General features: G+C 39.4%; 1 protein-coding gene across 4 annotated transcripts in view; it reads left to right on the top strand.

Annotated features, from left to right (window-relative positions):
* kaznb (kazrin, periplakin interacting protein b) overlaps positions 1 to 18,839 on the top strand; it is a 110,838-nt gene that overhangs the window by 12,687 nt on the left and 79,312 nt on the right. For all 4 annotated transcript variants that reach the window (XR_013808979.1, XM_079685753.1, XM_079685757.1 and 1 more), the window contains exon 3: positions 3,867 to 4,024. Coding sequence is in view for 3 of the 4 variants with exons in the window: in XM_079685753.1 (XP_079541879.1) it covers positions 3,867 to 4,024 (158 nt within the window). In the remaining variant the exon portion in view is untranslated. The remainder of the gene's footprint in view (positions 1 to 3,866; positions 4,025 to 18,839) is intronic.

The raw sequence follows: 18,839 nt of genomic DNA, 5'->3' as shown, positions 1-18,839 counted from the left end.
AACTTTGTTTACAGCGGCATGTTTTCAAAAGCCTCAAAAGAAACGTTCCCTGTGGAGTTACAGCCCTGGTTTAGGTTCACTGCAGACTTTTGTCCTTCAACAAGATTGTGTTGTTTATTTATCTGCCATCATTGTAATTGAAATGTAGCCTCACTCTCTTTCTTTTGGGATTGCCTCAGATTCTCACAGATTTCCTCACCCTTTTATCCCAATCTGGGTCTTTCGGGCCCAAAGTGTGAAGTTCTTGGAGCTTCCTGAAATTGCTTTGGCAGAAGATTTCTGGCTGCTGTGACTCTTCGGCTGTAACAGTCGGCCCCCAAAGCGTGGTAGAAGCAAAACAGTCTTTTTAATATGTTCTCTCATCACACTTCCTGGTGGGACAGCTGACTGAGCTGATTTGAATATATGTGACTCTATTCCACTGCATCTGAATATAAACATAAGCCCTCCCTTGTTCATATTTTGAACGATTTCGCAAATTAAAAACAATCATATACAGAAACTGGAACTGATATTTTTCCCCAAGGAGGGATTGCATTTAGAGTGAGCTGATTTTTATTTTTTTTATATGCACATTATATTCTCCTTTCACAAGTACTGTGGAGTCTGACAAAACCCCAACATGCCTCATTAGAGTTCATTGTTGATGTTGTTTTGCTCCTGCGGGTGAAGATTGTAATGAGCTGTCCACATCTCCCAGTCAGCACTGGGCCACCTGTGTGTGGGAGGCCGCTTCACACAAACACAATATCCCTCTGATTTAAAGTATTGTACATTTTACATAAAAGATAAAGAAGAAATCTGATGATGAAGTATTTTTATTCATCAGGAAAGAATTAAAATCATGAAACATTGTGGGAAATCAATGAAAGACTCAGTGAGAGAGACATTTTAGGCAATCATACAAAATACAGTATAACATTGCTTCATATGTCTTGTAGAGAATGAATGCATGGAAGATTGCCATCAATCAACCAAAATGAACCTGGACTCCAGAGTGTTAAAGGGAATAGTTATCTCTCAGTTCACATAAGGTCAGCTTCGACCGGCCATTTTGAATACTATACACCAGGGGTCGGCAACCTTTTTGATATGAAGTGCCATTTAAAAAAAAAATTGTATCAGCGTGCCAACGATCGAGAATTATCAACGGGGGGGGGAGCCTCGCTGAGGGGAAGCAGTGTGTGGACCTGCAGCGTAACTTACATGATGCCGAATTTAACACATTTAAATAATTGGTTTAAACGGCATAATAATAAGGACGTTCGTCCGTTCTGTGATTTTCCAGAGCACACATGTTATGATATTAGGGTCATGCAGAGTGAGATGAGATCGCTGTCCCTTTAAAAGAGAGAGAGAGAGGGGTGTGGCTTGTGCATGTGTGTTTGTGGATGGTAGAGCGACAGTGAGGGAACGTGTGTATGTTTCTGGAAGTGAAACGAGGAAGCAGAAAAACAGAGGTCTGTGATGTATTTTGTGAAACAGAAGAACAGCTAAATAAATGCAACGGCCTCCCAAGAAGAGCTCGCCTCTCTCCAGTCATTTAAGCTAAAGTGGGTTATTGAACCTGAAGCTTGTTGCTTCTGCCCTCCTCGACTACGGTCTGGGAGCCGACAGGAAAGTTCAACACACAGATGGCCAGTCCGCCCCTTTGTAGCAAATTATTTCGATGAGAGATGAGCAGATCGCCACTGGGCTTTCAACTAAATACACAGCCACGCAAAAACTGCGGCATTTGTACAGCTCCTTTTGGGTACTGCAATTAGTGAAGTGCTTTCCTCCGTGATTAAACGATCAGCACTGCACCACGGAGGAAAGTGGCAGAAAGTCACCTGGAGTTAAAAGAGAGCGGGGCTGCGTTGCGTGCATGGCTTCCTTCTGCAGGTAACGGGGAGACGCGCTCTGGCGGCTGTCTCGTTCAGGATCCGAAAATACAATTTAAATATTTTGCACACTTATTCCACTTATTCCTAGTGTGCCACTGGTTACGGTGCCGCGTGCCAGCGTGCCAGCACTGCTATACACTGTATGTGATCAGCGATGTGAAAACTTAGTTTGATGTTTCCTCACTTACATATTCTCAGCAGAGAATCATCTCAACGCTGACGCCTCATCTGGTTTGCTCTGCCAGAAGAATATTAATAAACATGAAAATGGTAGTGTTAAATATGTGCAGATGTATTTTCATGGCATCAGTCATGTCAGCAGCCTGAAGATTGAGTATTGGTTATAATGTCACGAGTGAGAAGCAATCTGTTTTTGTAAAGGGTTCAACAAACTAAGAATCAAGTTGTCTCTTTGGTGCTTTATTTCTTTGGAGATGAAGCTTTTGAATTTTGATTGTGGTGTGCTGTATGTTGACACATTCAGGGCAGTCAAAGTATATTTTTTTATCATAGAAACCCACTCACGATCTCCATGATGTATCACAGTGTGTGACAGAATGCATTCAGTACAAATTGAAAGTGGAGCAGAGATGAGAGGAGGTGTGTCTGTTCTCACAGTTTGACAGCATGTCATATCCAGCAGCTGCAACGTGCCATTACCTGTGTTTGGCCGTCTTTGGGAGCAGAGAGGTACACCTTGTAAATGTTGAATGCGAAATTACAATCCAATCGGCGTCCTTCCGTTTTATAACATTTTATTCCCCCCCCTCGACACACCCTGACTTGATTTGATGTATGCCGCGCTGCCTGCGGGGCCCAGTCTGCTCGTAAACATGCCTCTCTCTGCATGCTGCTGCAGTTCAAGAGAGGCGCTGAAAGGTGTTGCCATAAATCTTTGATCATTCTGTTGAAAAGCCGACCTTGAATGATGTCAGTGAGTCACATCGCCTCGGTCTCTCCGTCACTCTCGCCTCAAATTGACCTCTTAGCCTCTTAGTGTCTGTTTGTGAGAGAGAAACAGAGTGATGCTTGACTTGAAGCAAGTGTCCTCTTGCAAACACGCTCTCCCTGTGGTGACTTATGTTGGTACTTTCGGTCTACTGAAACAACAATAATACTGAGAACACAAACCTGCCAAATATTTGCTGATTTTTGTTTCACAATAAAGAGGATTTGATGCTTTCATTTCCTGATTTATACCATCAACAACTGAAACAATATATATAATCTACCTGCATGTAACTACTTCTCGTCACACCTATCTTTAAGCAAGCTACTTCTGCATTAGTGATCATGCTCTCAGGGATTTAACAATGCATAAATGGAGGCTTTTTTCAATCAATAAATCACTTATCAATTGTGGATCTAAAATATGTATTATAAAAATCTCTGTTGGGCTACAGTATGTGTTGAGTTATTATAACTGTATCAGACAGCTGCTTGTTTTTAATTTAAAAGAAAATCCAATAAATAATTGTGCATCTAAATAACTGACAGCTGCAGCATTAGCAGTCACTCTCTTATGTATGTTCGTTGCTCTATTTGTTAATACGTCTCTTACAAAATGTCCCCCACGATGGCTTGTTTTAATTTGTTGTTCTTGATCACCAACAGGCTGTGACCAAAGAGACTTCTGAGCTCCACATTGTGTCACTGTAGCCTCTGAACAAACCCAACACAATAGACCTTAGCACTGGGACTCTCTCCATACCAAAATGGATTATATAATGAATTAGTCCGAGTTACTGTGTCTTGGTAATGGATTGAAGCTAATGATGCCCAATGTCCAAAAGAGGGATTATTCTAAAGAGGAGAACAATGAAGGCTGCTCCACTGACGCCGCTAGAGAGAGATGAAGCAAGCTTTGGAGCTCCTCGGCCCACATGGCATTAGAGGAAAGAATAGATTGACTGCCATTAATACTGTGTTCCTGTGTCTTAGCGTTTGTGGTTTTACAACTGTCCTTCTCCTCCATTGCAGCGGTGCAGTCTCTCAACAGCCTGAACGACCAGATTGCTCAGTTCACGGTGACCAGACCCTGCAGCCTGGCTCATGAGGACGAGTCCTTCATGCCGGGAGAGAGGGACACCTTGAGGAAGTCCATGACTCTGATGAGACACCTGCTAATGGACGCTCAGGTACAGCCTCTGCCCTCTCAATTTGAGATGTACCGACACGGTTGAATACACAGCATGTTGATCCCTGAATTACAATGAAACGTTTGCGATAAACACAATCACTTCAACACTGGGAATCGAATACTTATTATCCACAGCTAAATGCAAATCAATTTGTATCTTTTATATATATATAATGCACATTTCTGGATTTTCTTTTTGATATTCTTACTCTCACTGTTACAATAAACCTACCATTAAAATTAACTTTTTTTTCACCGAGGGGGCTGGGCAACTCACTAGAGGTACACTGCCTCATAAGTTCAGTTATAAGTTAGCAACATCAAATGTAGCTAAATGATGCTTGTGAGTGTTGGCAGCTCATCCCTTAAAACAGAAGCCTCAGATTGATTATAATAAGGAGAAATAGGAAGGGGGTATTTCAAGCTTGTTATGTAAATAAGTCATTTTTCTTATCAACTAAGATATGTTAGAAAATGTTTCCAACTTTAATTGACTGAATTGATTTGAAAAGTGGTCTCATTAACAGATGAATACTACTTTGTAATATATGTTTACATTTATATTTAGGAAGCACAAGTTTCATTTGTGGGCCATATTCCATTATACTTTTTGAATTTGCTGAAGGCTGATTCAAAATGGTCCGCTGGCCGCATTTGGCCCCCGGGCCGTAGTTTGGTCACCCCTGTTATAGACTGTTCATTTGGGCAAACTTACGAAATCTGCAAGGGATCAAATACTTATTTCCTCCACTGCAAGTTGGTACTTTTGGTCTTTTAAAAAAAAACAATAATACTGAGAACACAAACATTTGCTGATTTCTGTGGTTTTACATCTTTGGGAAAACGTTGGCATCCTCGTCAGTAATTTTATGAACAAGTGAACGCAGCGTTTTTCCTCAGTCAATCCTCACAATCAATGTGAGATTTGTTTCTGTCAAATAACCTGAATGTAGGTGATTGATACACTCTCTGTCTTTAGGGTAAAAAGCATGTGTCTTTTAGTTTTCTTTAAAAATATATATTCAAATCTATTCGTCTCTCTGCTCTGCTTCAGAGGAGATGATAACTCATGTTTATAGTGTTGCCCTCATTTGTCCTTTTATTTATATCCCTTCTACATCTTGATGAATGTCAGAGGATTCTTGACACAGTGATGCATTTAGGTCATCTATTAGCAACATGGCGGATGTGCATGATGGATATAGATTCCCCCCCGCCACTTTCCTGGAGATATTTTCTCCAACGTGGTTTCATTGATTAAAGGGAAGGTAATTCAGCAAAAGGCCGACGCTTTCACCTCAGTCTGAAAAGATTGTTAGCCCGCAGTCAGTTTTGTCCTGTTAGTGAGGAACACAGCATTGGGAGGTGATGGATGAGCGGGAACATCTGCCGCGGATAAAGTGCCGATTATCTCCCCAAGACAAAATAAAAGTTTGCCGGCAGTTCAGAGTTAAGTGAAGCGCTGAGACACGTCAGCATGACAAAGTTCTCTGCCTGTTGGCCTTGTTTGTGTCAGACGGTACAATCCACCACCTTTACATGTTCTTCAAGTGTTTTCCTTCAAAGGAGTGGAAGATGGAGGCTTCTGTCGGATGGGGGCCTGTTGCTCTGACAACAGGACTGACAGCTGCTTGATATTGTGTGTGCTCCACAGAGTCTCATGGATTTGGCAGCTTTTTCCAATGTTGATCTTGAGTTGATGTTTTCTACCACATGAGTGCTGTTCACAAACATTGCGTCATACCTCCATGGTTGGAGGTAAGGATATAGTTGCCTGTTGAAGAGATAACTAGTCGCCCAATAATGGGAATTCCTTAACAGCTCAATGTAAACATGTTGCTGTTGTAAACATCTTTAATTTTTCTAAACGAAATATACATACAAATACATTTATTCTGTTTCTCTGACCATAACAGATCGCTTTTCTTTGGTTCCAAAACCTCACCTTCAATAACCCTAGTGCTGTCACATTTTGATGTTGCAGTGTTTGCCCTCATTTTTTATCATTTTGGAAGGCCCAGAGAATGAATGTTGCCTCCTGATAAAAGCGTCAGAAATCTCTTCTGTATCTGTGACCTGCGTCTGTGAGAGCATGCAGAAACAGACGATTTGGTCTTTGTATTTAAAGGTTGTTTCCACTTCACTCAGCACTCACACACTTAGGCCGACATTTCTGCTTCTTTTAGACCTTCCATTTAAATGCCGTGTCAACCTCTTTCAGTAATTATAACTCAACTGCCACTTAAACTTTAACTTCATTCAGTATCTCAACAATATGTTAATAGTACATTTTCAGCACCAAACACATACAGTATAAATGTAGCCTTTTTCTTGGTGGTATAGATACAGGTTCAGAGGGTTTTGTTATTTTTAACTGAACTTTGCTTGTTAATGTTGGAAGCTAATGTTAACCAGACATAATATGTTTTGAAGTAATTAATATTCAATCATTGTAGTTGATACTAGATTTGGATGGTTTGTACTTGTCTTTGTACCTAATTTGCCTTCTCTGTGATTGAGCTGTCAGGCTCCCTATCATCACTCAGGCTAAAATGGACGGACAGAATAATTGTGGCCGGATTATACATCAGATTTCTTTGTTCTCTGAGTCTCACAGGTCAGAGTAAAGTGTGATCTCATCCCACATAGAGGAGCTCAGCTCATCCAAAAGGGTTTTGCATTAACGGAAAGTGTATCTGCTGTCAGATGGAATATGGAATTAGACCAGCCTCCTTATCTTCTATTCATTCTTTAATGTCCTGTTTCAAAGAGCCGGCTGTTCCCTGTGCAGTTCAGGCTCTGATGTCCAGCATTTAGTGCCGCTGGGTGTGATGAGACTTGTACTGCTGGTCGGAGAAAACTATCAAAGGCACTATAGTGAGTTATGTCTTTAACTGGGAAACGTTTTCTGAAACAAAATGGTGTAGTTTGTGGAAATCAGGGTGGAAACATAATCTGAGGAATTCAGCATTCAAATTTCCACAACTACAAAAAGACAGAAAATGAATTTAGAGGGGATTTGAACAGCTTCTCTTTGAATGCTGTCCCAGGATTGATTGCCTCATTTGTCATTTGCACAGATGAATTATTTATGTCCCCGTTGCTGTGCTGTGATGACTAATCAAATGCATTTCAGAGGGTGTGGAAGTTGTGAATTGAGGTAGTGGAACGCTGCACTGCATTAGGTCGAAGGAGTCAGCGGGGCGACAATGGTGGCCAGATGACGACATGACAGGGGAGACATGCTCATCATAGGTCTTTAAAACTGCACAGAAAAGTGTCCTTTTGTCATGATTTGATCTACTCTCCCAGGGTAAGAAGAAGACTCTGACTTTAAATAAATAGTTAAAACATCTAAACAAATATTGGATGAATGTATTTGTAACTGTGTGCAGATATCCACTTCAGGCAGATGATAAATAAATACAATATCTGGTAACCCCCGACTTTACATCTACAGTAGTGCCACCAGCGGTTTATCTTCCACATGAATGGCTGTGATATTTTGTAATTAAATTCAATGTTTTTTTTACTTTGGAGATTCCTTAAGGATGTTTTATAAGAACTGGATACTAGAATCCAAAATGGCGGCCATTCACTTGAATAATAATTGTTTGCTCAGTGCATAAACCAGGAAATGTTTTCCACTTCCTGCTTTGCTTCGGCTACCTGCTGCACATGCATATTAGTTTTCTCTCCCTTGCAATGCTTTTCTAGGCTCTGCGAAGGTTTTACAAATATATAACCATAATATAAACAGTAATAATTGACGTCTTGTTATCGTCATTTACTGGAAGCTTTCATTTTCACAGTTTAAGTCAAGTGAACCCACCTTGTTTATTTATATTAACATTTATAATGTATACATACACACTCATCATTGCAATGCGCCTTACACCTGACAGCTTATCTTCTTCTTCTGTTTGCAGCCTCAAAGGGGCCTAATTTTCTCTGGGTACAAAAGACAGCTCAGCAACGTTTGACAGGAAATAAAACTTTAAAAGTTTCTATGAGTCTGAAATCATATCTGATTGTGGCAGAGCAGTAACCTGCCAGTTTAGCCATTTCAATTACAAAGTTGGCAGGTCTACCTTAATTCATTATTGACCACAGAAGAATTAAAGGAGCAATAAGAGTCTGAGTCAAAAGTGAAATAGATTTGGAGACTAGATTAGTGATCCAGAGGGATTTGGGTTGTGCTGCAGTTGTTAGTGAGAAAATAGATCTGTTGGGATCTAGTGCATACTAATCTAATAATCTATTTGACACAGAGGGATGGAGAAATAGTGAGAGCAAAAGAAGACAAAGGTGCACCAGGGACTGCAGTAAAACTGTAGCCCCGTCCTGAAATCGATGTATGATTTCTGTTATTTTTATTCAGCCACTTTGAGTCTCAGTGCCTGCAGGAATAGAAGGTTATCGTTTATGAAATCCTCTTTATGTGCAGCTGTCTTTGTTCTGTAAGTATCTCTGGGTGTTTGAACAGAAAGAAACCAAAGCTTTCATCTCATGCCTCGTTTTCTTTTTTACCCTATTGTATGGAAATCAGTCCAGCCCTAATCCTTTGCATCAATTTTAACATTACATCCTTTGTGTTGCATTGGGAGCTGAAGTGGGCTGGACTTCAAAGAGCTGGGATTGCTTTTATTTCAACTGCAATTTCTTATTGTCTAGAGTCAGTTCCCACATTTCCACCTTCAGAAACACCAGGTAATAACAAAAAAAGATTCATAAATTTAAAACCATACTGGCCATATCGGAGCTAACTGCAGAGATTTTAAATGTGTCTGTCAAAGCTGATGATGGGGTAGACCTGAGTGATTGTGTTATGACTGCAGATTTATATTTCCTGATATGACAAATGAGATTGTTTTTGCAAATGCTGCGAGACAGCTGGACCACCAGGACCTTATGATTATACCCTCACACAGTTATCTTTCATCCAATCAAATAAATGGTATTTCTGTAAATAAAGGAGGCATCAAACCTTCACTGTGGATATTTTTAAGATGAAAATATGGCCTCACTCAGATGAAATGATGCATGCCAGATTGTGAGACTTCATCATCCTTCAGCCTCTGCACAAACCATCTGTTGAGGCGGTTCAAGATGTTTAAGTCTGCCGTGTTCGGGGCGTGCATGTTTCTATGGAAACCTCCAGAACTGTCACAAAGCTGATCCGGATCACTACACGCATCTCTCTGCTGAACAAAGGTGTTCACCTCAATTTCAGGGGGAGTTTGGTTGATATGAAAAAGCCTCTCTCCCTGTCAATCTCCCCTTGAGTGACAGAATGTTTGTGCTCTTTGGAGCCCTTTTGTCCAGGGTTTGTTTGTGTCTGTCTGATGTGGATAAGTGTCTAGCTTTGGCTTTCTTACGCAGGATGGTTAGGGTCGGTGCTGAGGTGTCTCCGCACCCTCCTGTGACTTTCTCTGCCAAGCACCACAGAAAGCCCAGAGTTCCTGGAGGGATTTTCACGGCAGATATGTCAGCCCACGATCAAGTTTATTCTGTTTTGAGGAAATAAAACCGATATATGAGTCCATTATTTAGCATTCAGCCTTAGGTGATATTCCTTGTAGTGCTGCTGCTGGAGTCGCCTCCACTGGACTGAAACGTGAATAATCCATGAGGAGAAATCAGCCTCTGTGTATGCAGCAGACAGGAGTAGGGACATGAATGTGACATGGAGTGACATTGGCGAGCCTTTTGTTTTCCTTATCTCAAACATGTCACACGAGCCTGCTCTACGCCGTTGTCTTGTTTACTTTGAAATGTTTTTGCTCAGCCCCCTCATCAAAGGCAGAATTTCTGCAGAGACGAGGAGAGTGTGGAATCAAAGATGGGATACTTGTTATCAAAGCCATTGAGTTCCCTGTTGACCTTAGAAGAGATTTAAATGCTCCCTGCCTCCACAGCTGGTGGGGTGGTGCAGGAAATATAAATGACTCTCCCCTCGATCTGATAGTCTGCACGAAGCAATCGCTCTGAGGAGTCGGCCAGACGGGCATCTGGCCCAGAGCTGCTCCACACACACCTTCTCCTTTAAACCCATACACACTTCTTCAGTCTAACCTTCAGTTGGCCACGACACTTACCCTTTCATGAAACTCTATTAGTTTTCGGGGTTTTTCTTTGCTTTTTACTGTGAAATGCTTTTATTCATCATACAAAGTTGTATTGTATAGTTGTGACTACATCTTTAAATGTAGGAAACATCTAAGATATCACCACCTCTTGTATTCACAGGTCATGTGATTGATCAGTTTTAAGTTTACAATTCTATATTTAAAGGCGTATTAAGATTTAATTATGATTTGATAACCATCTTAATCTACCTGTAGTTTTCCTTTCAATATTCTCTTTATACTGCAGAGAATAATAACACATTTTATGGGAGGCACTGTACATGTTGTTTGACATGTTGTGTGTTTTTTTCAACACCAGTTGACTACAGTTTAAAGAATATTTGATGGTTGAACAAGGTTGAGGCAAGGCAAGGCAATTTTATTTATATAGCAGTTTTCAGAACGTGGCGATTCAAAGTGCTTTACAGATTAAAAGCAAAAGACATTTAAGAACAAATACAGCATGCATACATTATTAAAAAGGCATTTAAAAACAGGCATAAAAAGCAAAGATAATTAAATAAAATAAATAAATAAACACAGCAGGTACAGAATACCTGACTAAAAAAGGCATACTGTAGTGTGAGTATGGGCAGCTCAATTAAAAGCAGCGGCAAATAAGTGCGTTTTTAATCTGGATTTAAAAATAGGAAGTGTTTCAGCGGACGTGCACGATTTGTTCAGTTTGTTCCAAATTTTTGGGGCATAATGACTAAAAGCTGCTTTTCCATGTTTAGTGGTTATTCTCGGAACAGAGAGCAGACCCGACCCAGAAGACCTCACACTCCTGGATGCTTCATAGTGATGGAGTGGGTCGAGACAGAATTTGACTCAAAATGATATGTAAGACTTTATTTGATCTTTATTTGATCACACTGGTGATTTACTTTATGTTCTGAAATAATAAAACAACATAAATCCAGTAATTTAACACATAATACGCAGAAAAAAAACATGAAATCACATCAATTGGTTAATGAACAGGGTTCCCAGTCTACCGCAACACAATCTTGTAATCTTGGTTTTGTAATCTGGACTAATGCAATTACCCAGAGAGACTATCTGGTTGTAATCCCGCCATGTAAATCAGGCTCAGGAGGTGCAGAGTGCGATGGATCACCAGAGCTCTGCACTGGTGCTCAGGATTAGCCTCATTACACCAACTCATGGGTCCACACACAGTGATGCAGTCCGGCTGCCCTGTGAAGAGTACGCCACCGGGTGGTCGTAAGTAAACACTCTGTTCTCGTCCTCACTCATCCCACATTGTGTGTCCTTCAAATCCCTAAAAGTGTTTCCTGTCTGCTAGAGTTTTGTTTATTGAGTATTGTTGTGTTTTATTTATACTTTAGCTTTAATAATGTATCATTTTGAAACACTAATCATAGTTTAATCAGTCTAATTGTTATTATCAAAGTATTTCTTAAGCGTGTTTCTACAGCAGTTTGACATCTAAGGAATATCAGTTATGGAGGGGAAGGTGATAAGTACTTACTTTAATACTACTACAAAAAATGTATGAATCCCAAACGTCATTTCCTTCAAAAAGGATTGCATGTAGCGTAGCAAAAAATAGTTTCTTCTGCTCTGAATGCAATATATCTGTGAGTAAACGTGAGAGCGATTGTAGATAATTAAGTTACTCAAGGAAAGCAATGAATTCAGAGCAACAACAGTCAGCCGGCAAAGCCTAGACATAATCATATCCCCACAGTGACAGCTTAAAAAAGCGGTGTGGATTCCACGTTGGTCTTTCCAACTCAGTTCTTTTAAGTGTGTTTACTTGGTACTCTGGATGCATTATTATGTATATAATTAATCATTTATCAATGTAGCATGTTGCTCTTCTATTAGCACTCTTCCGCTTCATCTCATCACTTTCTCAGAACATCAGGCTTAATGCCTACAAGGCCACAAATAGTACATTGGAAAGATTTACATGGCAAAGTGTAAATGCAGGAAATAGGATAAACATTTCAAACACAAATGCTCATAATGGAAAAAGCTAAATTCGGTATGTTTCTATAAGCCTATTATTTCAAATGGAATCAGTGGGTGTGATTGTGCTGTGCTTGTCTTCTTGTGCGCTAATGAATCATATTCTTAACGTGCTATTCTGGTTTCCAGCCTTGTTAGTATTCATGATTACGGTTGCTCTCCTCGACTCCTGCTCTGAATCCTCTTACGCTCTCCTTCGGTTCTTCATGTATGAATTTGTAAGCGTATGATGCCGGCTGTTTGCAGCACTTTGCTCTGCCTGGATGCTCCGCTTATTGCAGTTTGACTGCTTCAGTGAGAACATGTTTCCAGGGATCTCAGCTGAAAGCTCATCAGCATGCATAATCATTCAGAGCTGTTGCCAGATTACTGTATCTAAACTTTTTTAAAACAATTCCTTGGAGAGCAATCTGCTCTCTCATGAATCTTTGCTATTTTGTTGTTGAGCAGATGGTATTTTAATGAACTCGGCAGAAGATATTTTAATGGGATACTTGTCCTATTGCAACCCTGACATAAACTGCCAGCCAAGTGCTTTTAAAAAAGTGGCTCTAATTGTTCTTTGGAGGCAAGGTGATACTCGACATTTCTGTCACCCACTGTGAATGAACTTCGTAATCAGGTTTGACGTCTAAATTCACTTTTAATGTTATCATTTAAAGATGAATGAAACAAAATTAGGATCTACATATTTTGATCTCATAGGATCCGACTTAATGCACTGTGTAGGTCATCAGAAGTTTAAGATGTTCTATTCTTGGATGTAGCCTCAAGTCATCTTTTTGAGTGTCCACATTACAATTTTTATTACAATGTTTCTTTTCATGTTCTAACAATGTATGACGTTCCTGCAAAATGAGACTCAGCAGGTTTCCATTGTGCCTAGCTTAAACCAGTTCCCATCGTTCACAATAAAGAAAAGTGACATTTTTGATTTGGAGCCGTTTCTAAAATGCAGGGGTTCCCAACCTTCTTTCCCAAGAGCCCCCCCAAATGACTCCTGTTGGAAGTTGCGCAGGGTTGAGTGGAATTTTCTTTTTGCTATCTTGAACAGATTAAATATGGGCTCTCGGTTCATAGAGTGGGTCAAATCAATTTATAAAAATCCTAAAGCAGCGGTTATCGCTTACTGCAGTTCCTCAGATTTTCTTTTTCACTAACAAGGGGGATAAGACAGGGATGTCCACTGTCACCTTTGCTTTTGGCAATTGTAATTGAACCACTGGCTTCATGTGTGCGAGACAACATAAGTATTAAAGGAGTGAAGATTAACGATGAACACAACATTTCTCTGTATGCTGACGATATCATTCTTTACTTAACAGACCCAGAAAATTCAGTACCACATCTGCACGACACGATAGAGCAATTTGGAAGATACTAAGGATATACAATTAATTTTAAGAAATCGAATGCTTGTTTCTTACATATGACGCCAACAGCAAATTTGGAAAAGTCTTGTTCTTTTAATTTGTCACCAGGTGGCTTTAAATACTTAGGAATAAATATAACACCACACCTGGATAATCTGTTTAAAGAGAATTCCAATCCGCTCATTGACAAAATCAAACAGGATTTATCTAAATGGTCCACATTACCAATATCATTGCTAGGAAGAATCAATGTCATAAAAATAAATATTCTACCGAGATGTATTTTTCTTTTTCAAATGTTACCATGCTATTTATCCGCTGACTATTTTAAATCTCTCAATAGACACATCTCAAAATGTATCTGGTGTAATTAAAAACCAAGAATCAAGTGAATTATTCTTATGAAACCAGAAACTATGGGGGGTCTTGGTCTTCCCAACTTTCAACACTACTTCTGGTCAGCTCAATTAAGAAATGTACTATCTTGGTTTCTGGGAAGAAAGGATTCACTATGGGTTCAGATAGAAGCCAGTGTCTTTGACCCATTGCCAGTGGAAACTCTTATATTTGTTAAAGATTTCAATAAGGTGAAAAATATGGCCAAATGTTTTACAGTGGTCAATACACTTTTAGCCTGAAGGGACTGTACAAAAAAAGTTCATGTTAACTCAGGTATTTCAATCTTTTCTCCTATTTTGAACAATCCTGATCTTAGAAAATATTTGTTGTCAATCGATATAAACAAATGGACGAAATCAGGTATAAAGCAATTCACAAATATATAACATTGAAATCATTTAATGATTTAAGAGCAGAATATGACATTTCAAATAAGGATTTTTTCAGATACCTGCAAATTAGGAACGTGATCCAATCAATTACTAAAAGCAATAAATTGAGATCGGGAATGTTGGAAGAGGAGGAGATATTGATGTCATCGACCACGATCAAAGGTCAAATTAGAGAATTTAATGCAGTTTTTTCTAAAAGAGTTCAGTCATCCTTTCCAACTTTAAAAAAGATCTGGGAAAAGGACTTGGGGATACAGATAGATGAAACTACTTGGCTGAATATCTGTGAAAGAACACATTTTCCATTCACAAGCAATAAAATCAAAGAAGCAAACTTTACATTTCTCAACAAATGTTACCTCACACCCATAAAGATGCATAACATTTCCAAAGAAAACTCTCCAAAATGTCCGGGATGTAAAGTAAAAGAAGGAACATTTGTGCATCTGTTTTGGGACTGTGATCTCTTGAAACATTTCTGGGATTCGATTCAGGCGCTCACAAAAGCCGTTTTAGGCATCGAAATGAGCCAAAATCCATGTTTTTTCCTGTTAAATGATATGCCAAACTTGAAACTGAACCCCAAACATTACAGAATACTAATCACAATAACATATTTTGCCAAGAAATTTATACTTTTACTCTGGAAGAATGAACGTCCTCCAACATTTAAACTTTTCATTGATCAGATAACACATTTTTTACCTCTGGAGAAATTGACATTGGAAAAATATAATCGTGGAGATATCTTTCAAGCTCTGTGGTTGCCATTATTTTCTTATTTGGAAAATATATCTGAGATATGACCAGTGATGGAATGGTGCCTTCTGTAGCTATTTTTCCTGACGGCCGGAAATACTAGTTGTGCTGTCATTGTCTATATTGTCGCTGTATTATATAATTAATTGTATAATTATTTGTTTGTTTTACTTTGATGTGGGTTTATTTATTTATTTATTGTTTTTATTTTATTTTTTTATTTTTTTCGTTTTATGTTAATTTTCATGGCTCTGTTGTTTAAGTTATATTGATAAGCATTTTTTATTTATTTATTTATTTATTTTTAGGTTTCGTCCGTGTGGGCATGTGCGGGTGGAGGGAGGGAGGGAGGGAGGGAGGGGGAGTGTAGTGAGTGTACTGTGAAATTACAATATAAATGAAATGGCATCGATTACTGTACACTAAATAAAAAAGATGAGAGAGGCCTGTAATTTTCATCCTAGGTATACCTCAACTATAAGAGACAAAATGAGAAAAAAAAAATCCAGAAAATCACATTTTCTGATTTTTAAAGAATTTATTTGCAAATTATGGTGTAAAATAAGTATTTGGTCACCTACAAACAAACAAGATTTCTGGCTCTCACAGACCTGTAACTTCTTCTTTAAGAGCCTCCTCTGTCCTCCACTTGTTAACTGTATTAATGGCACCTGTTTGAACTCGTTATCAGTATAAAAGACACCTGTCCACAACCTCAAACAGTCACACTCCAAACTCCACTATGGCCAAGACCAAAGAGCTGTCAAAGGAATCCAGAAACAAAATGATAGACCTGCACCAGGCCCGGAAGACTGAATCTGCAATAGGTAAGCAGCTTGGTGTGAAGAAATCAACTGTGGGAGCAATTATTAGAAAATGGAAGACATACAAGACCACTGATAATCTCCCTCAATCTGGGGCTCCACGCAAGATCTCACCCCGTGGGGTCAAAATGATCACAAGAACGGTGAGCAAAAATCTCAGAACCACACGGGGGGACCTAGTCAATGACCTGCAGAGAGCTGGGACCAAAGTAACAAAGGCTACCATCAGTAACACACTACGCCGCCAGGGACTCAAATCCTGCAGTGCCAGACGTGTCCCCCTGTTTAAGCCAGTACATGTCCAGGCCCGTCTGAAGTTTGCTAGAGAGCATTTAGGTGATCCAGAAGAGGATTGGGAGAATGTCATATGGTCAGATGAAACCAAAATATAACTTTTTGGTAAAAACTCAACTATACGTGTTTGGAGGAGAAAGAATGCTGAGTTGCATCCAAAGAACACCATACCTACTGTGAAACATGGGGGTGGAAACATCATGCTTTGGGGCTGTTTTCCTGCAAAGGGACCAGGACCACTGATCCGTGTAAAGGAAAGAATGAATGGGGCCAGGTATCGTGAGATTTTGAGTGACAACCTCCTTCCATCAGCAAGGGCATTGAAGATGAAACGTGGCTGGGTCTTTCAGCATGACAATGATCCCAAACACACCGCCCGGGCAACGAAGGAGTGGCTTCGTAAGAAGCATTTCAAGGTCCTGGAGTGGCCTAGCCAGTCTCCAGATCTCAACCCCATAGAAAATCTTTGGAGGGAGTTGAAAGTCCGTGTTGCCCAGCGACAGCTCCAAAACATCACTGCTCTAGAGGAGATCTGCATGGAGGAATGGGCCAAAATACCAGCAACAGTGTGTGAAAACCTTGTGAAGACTTACAGAAAACGTTTGACCTCTGTCATTGCCAACAAAGGGTGTATATATAAAAAAGTATTAAGATGAACTTTTGTTATTGACCAAATACTTATTTTCCACCATAATTTGCAAAATAAATTCTTTAAAAATCAGACAATGTGATTTTCTGGATTTTGTTATTCCCATTTTGTCTCTCATAGTTGAGGTATACCTAGGATGAAAATGACAGGCCTCTCTCATCTTTTTAAGTGGGAGAACTTGCACAATTGTTGGCTGACTAAATACTTTTTTGCCCCACTGTATATATGAGTTAAATGTTGTTTATCAATTCATCGTAGCAGCTCGAGATCATATCATATCATAGGCTCTCCTAAAAATGACCTGCTAAACATCAGCATGAAATCATCGTCATTTTAAACATGTTAGCGTGCTGAGGTTTAGATCATTAAGCTGAAGGATCGCTGTTTCTCAGTACAGCCTCACAAAGCTGCAAACATTACTGAAGTCTTATTATCCACATAATGAGGAGACATTGTATTCCCACCATCCACGCCTACTACCTCCCTGCAGTCTTTGCGCTGCAAGAAGATAACACAGGCAATGACAATTATTTCTACGATATATATAGAAAAACAATTTAGTCGTTTATAATGAAGAATAAGGAATAATGCGAGGTAGACATTTGAGTAGAGCAGGACATATAAGTCCTTATGGAAATAACAGGGAACAAAAACCTCAAGGATTTATGAATCTTTATAGAGTTTTACAAATTTTGAATAGATGCCATTTTACAGTGTGATGTACTTTATTTACAACATTTATAGATATATAAACACATACACAATTTATACATTTGAGCAGATTATAGGGTGAACATCTTTTTGTATTTATCAAATGTTATGCGATTGCAAACAGAGGATGTACCTACAGTGTGGACATGTATTTGAGTGCACTGCGCTCTGCAGCCTCTCTGTCTGATCTGTGGTTCTGTCAAGACATGGGGTTTCCCTTCAGGGATTAGCAGGATGACCATTAAGATTTCACATGCTTGTGTTATGAAAGGTGATTTTAAGGTCTTGGAAAAATTGCAGTCCGAGGACAACATGACTGTTATCCTCGGTAAACAAACTGCCTGTGGTTGTGGATAAACCAATATTATTCTTGTCCTTCCTGTTTTACCTTATCTGACTGTGTTTGTCTCCATTGCTTTTACCTCTCCTCAACAGGATCACACATACAAACATACATATTTACACAAACACATGCACACACAAAGCACTCAAACAAAGTCTTATTAGAAGCAAACACGCTAAACACCAAGGACAATAAACACACAGGGACATGACTGCAAGGAAAATGTTTGGGTACATTCTCTGTAGCATATTTATCTCTTCAGCTTGACTGTAAAATGATTCTTTGGTAATTAGTTTACCCACATGCAACACATTTAGAAACAGAAAGAAACATTTCATGGATTTCTCTTTCCATGGATATTAGTATTAATGCCCCGCTATAATCCCTTACAAAGGCTCAACTCCCTGAGCCAGACAAGTTTCGGATTCAAACTAATTTAGCATGCAGATTAATGCAATTCCCAGCTCTTGCAGGAGCCAGCATATTAAAAGCATTTAAATCACATACATTTACAATTAGAATAAATTGGAGCCAATACATAAAACACATAATCCAAAAGTATCTCATCAGAACACTTTGTCTATCCAAGCACATTTGCATAAATGCTTTGCCCTTTTGCACTGAAGCATATGTAAAGTAGTTTTACCCTTTTTACTGTAGTCGATGCTCAAAACAGGTTTAAGGGCAGAAAAAACGAACCTCCTTTTCCTTCAATTATATTCATGGATGAGTCAGCCATATTGCTAATTAAAACAATCAAAGTCCTGCTGTCAGGTTGGCACGTCTTCTGCACTGTTGTGGCTTCACTTTAATTGCTTTTGCATTTTAATGTTTGAGCCATTCCTGCATGTGCATATGTATGTGGGTACAGGTGTGTGTGTGTGTGTGTATGTGTGTGTACAGTATGTGTGTGTGTGCGCACAGTGCCTATATGTGCATGACA

The sequence above is a fragment of the Notothenia rossii genome (genome assembly GCF_949606895.1).
Source record: "Notothenia rossii genome assembly, chromosome: 5".
In the NCBI taxonomy this organism is placed as follows: Eukaryota; Metazoa; Chordata; class Actinopteri; order Perciformes; family Nototheniidae; genus Notothenia; species Notothenia rossii.
The sequence above is the reverse complement of the archived record's forward strand: the minus strand, read 5'-3'. Positions and strand labels throughout refer to the sequence as shown.